Raw genomic sequence first — 2,531 nt, forward strand, 5'->3', positions numbered from 1 at the left:
TTTAGTCCAGATATTTTAATACTCGCAGAAAACGCACATAGTCAGTAACAACCTTATGATGCGTTTGAAACGCCGAATGGGAAAGTAACCATCACTTTAGTGTCTTCTTCCGTCCGAGTTGTAGCCGAACTGGCAGCAGCCAAAATGACAAGCAACGGACCTGTCATCGTCTACGAGTGGCTGAAGACCCTCCAGCTCGCCCAGTATGTCGAGTCCTTTGTGGATAATGGATATGACGATCTGGAGGTTTGCAAACAAATAGGAGACGCCGACCTGGATGCCATCGGCGTCTATATCCCTCACCACAGACAGAGGATTCACGACGCGGTGAGAAGGCTGAAGGAGGAAGCCAAAGAGACGGCCAGTGGACTTTACTTCACCTTGGAGCCAATGCCACCCGCGGCCGAGATTTATACCAGTCACATGGTGGACCAGTATGAGTCCAAACTGCGGGGATCCAAGTCCTGGACCGAGCCCAACAGTGACCGGGTTGGGCGCAACGGTGGGTACATGGGCGCGCAGAGGAACCTGACGCTGGGCAACAGGAGGGAGCTGGTGATATATCCCAAGCTGAAGCTGAAGATCATGATCAGGGATAAACTCATCAGAGATGGCATCAACCTCTCCAAGCCACCATATTCTAATAAGGTAAGAGGAACCTGCATGGGCAGGAACAGGTCCTGACAGTTAAATAGCACAAATGGCACCGGCACTATCCAGAAGTCATACATGACAAACACTAGATAAAATCACACAGTGAATGATGTTTAATACTCTCACACTGCAAAATTATTCCATTTGACAATTTAGTCTGATATACATTTAAAATATACAGACAGGATTTGTAAACTTCAGTTTTTATTTTTTTGAAAAGATGAAAGAAACACTTATTTTGAAGTATTCCACTGTATTTATAAGGTGAGAAAGTGACACCTGCATTTCAGGGTAGGTCAGAGGTAAATTCCAGTCTGATGCCCAAACCTTTTCAGCCCCGCTGCACCTTCCAGAGGTGTGAGTGGTTGCTGTCAGGGTGAATGATGGGAATGAAGTTGCTGCAGATCAATAAGCAGAGAGCGGAGAGGAGAGATCCTGAGGAGCTTTTACTCCGTCTGTGATTTCCTGCGGGGGGGGGGGTAAGAAAGATTTACACTCTGATTATTAATCTACTCTGACCTCACCTGTCCAGTGACTTGCCTCAGCATTCAGTGTGGGTGGTTCAGCCAGGCCCGTGAGCACAAAAGCCCTGGCTCTTTGCTGTGATGAATGGGCAATGGGCTATCGATTGCAGGGGCAGTAAATGAAGAGCGCCCAGCTGGGTAGGCTGTTGCAGTCTTGTGAGGAGCCAGACTGAGAGGGCCTCTTGTTTTCACAGGACTGACACTGACCTTTCCTCAGAAGTGTCTGAATCATATGCCTCACCAGCTGAGAGGGTTCTGCTGAGTAACTGCTTACATTCAGGGAGGCTTTTGAGCGGTGTGCGTCTGCGGGGCATTTAGGAGGCAGAGATCATGTCTGATGTATTTTTTGCTTGCGACCTATAGCAACATGGAGTTTTGGTTTCAACTGAAAACTAAACCTGATATCTCATGTGCAACTTTCAGTAATAGCAGTCTAGATCGGCACAAATGTCAAAACCAGTCCTTACCTAAAATAGCAGCATGTACAGGTGGTTTGGAGGCCTGTCTTGAAAACTGCAACCTTTATCATCCCAACTCAGTGATACATATATCTCTGATTGATATTATATTCAAGAGAATTGACTTATAAATTCTCTCATCCTCCAGGCCTCAGGGTTTCCTTGAAAAAAGAAATGTTTTCTGTGGTAGTCAGGAACTTGCACACTTGATTCAACTGGTCAAGAGCTTGTTGATTAGCTCCTCCTCAGTAGCTGAGCGAGCCTGAAGAATGAAGTCATTAGGTGTTCTCTGAGAATGTACAGTTTTATACTGAAGTCTTCCAATTCATTTTTTCACAGAATGGATGATGTGGGATCAAACTAGTGACCTTTGTTCTAAAATCGTTTGTGTCAGTTGGATCGTTTGCATATTTGTATATGGGCGTGTTTGTAACAGGTTTTTAAGTTTCACTCTCTATTCCAAGTAACAAAGATCCTGAAAACATTGTGTACATGCGATGATGGAAACATTCAAAATATTTTCATATGCATATTCACCTTCTTCTCTATTATTTTTATGTGACCCAAACATTGATACCATATACCCTATCCAGTAGTCGCTTGATTCCAAATTAGCCTTTCAAACTGATACCAGCTTTGATTCCAAATTTTGCATGTTGTTTTAAGCTCTTCTTGTCTGTCTGTATATTTCTGCCACTTTGGCTGACTGTGAATCCCACAGAGATTTCGGATTTGTGTGGGATTATCTGTCAAAGCAGGGCTGAAACAAAGTGTTGGTTCCAGAGGGTTAAACTCTTTCCCTTTGAAGGCTGTGTTTATTTAGAGCCAAAGCTTTGGCATTGAGGCTTTGGTGGGGGAATGAGCAGGTCAAGGTCTTTCTCTCTCTCTCTCTCTC

The 2,531-nt window shown here is 44.6% G+C and overlaps 1 protein-coding gene across 1 annotated transcript; it reads left to right on the forward strand.

The window, feature by feature from the left end:
• Window positions 1-13: 13 nt before the first annotated feature.
• LOC111652480 (sterile alpha motif domain-containing protein 5-like) lies at window positions 14-648 on the forward strand (the record flags this gene model as incomplete). The annotated part of the gene is made up of 1 exon (XM_023402764.2): window positions 14-648. A coding segment is annotated over exon 1 (504 nt), but the record flags the coding sequence as incomplete, so codon positions are not given.
• Between the last annotated feature and the right edge of the window lie 1,883 nt (window positions 649-2,531).

The sequence above is a fragment of the Seriola lalandi genome, unplaced genomic scaffold (genome assembly GCF_002814215.2).
Source record: "Seriola lalandi dorsalis isolate HSWRI2012SDOR001 ecotype SW California unplaced genomic scaffold, Sedor1 jcf7180001973616, whole genome shotgun sequence".
Classification (NCBI taxonomy): Eukaryota; Metazoa; Chordata; class Actinopteri; order Carangiformes; family Carangidae; genus Seriola; species Seriola lalandi.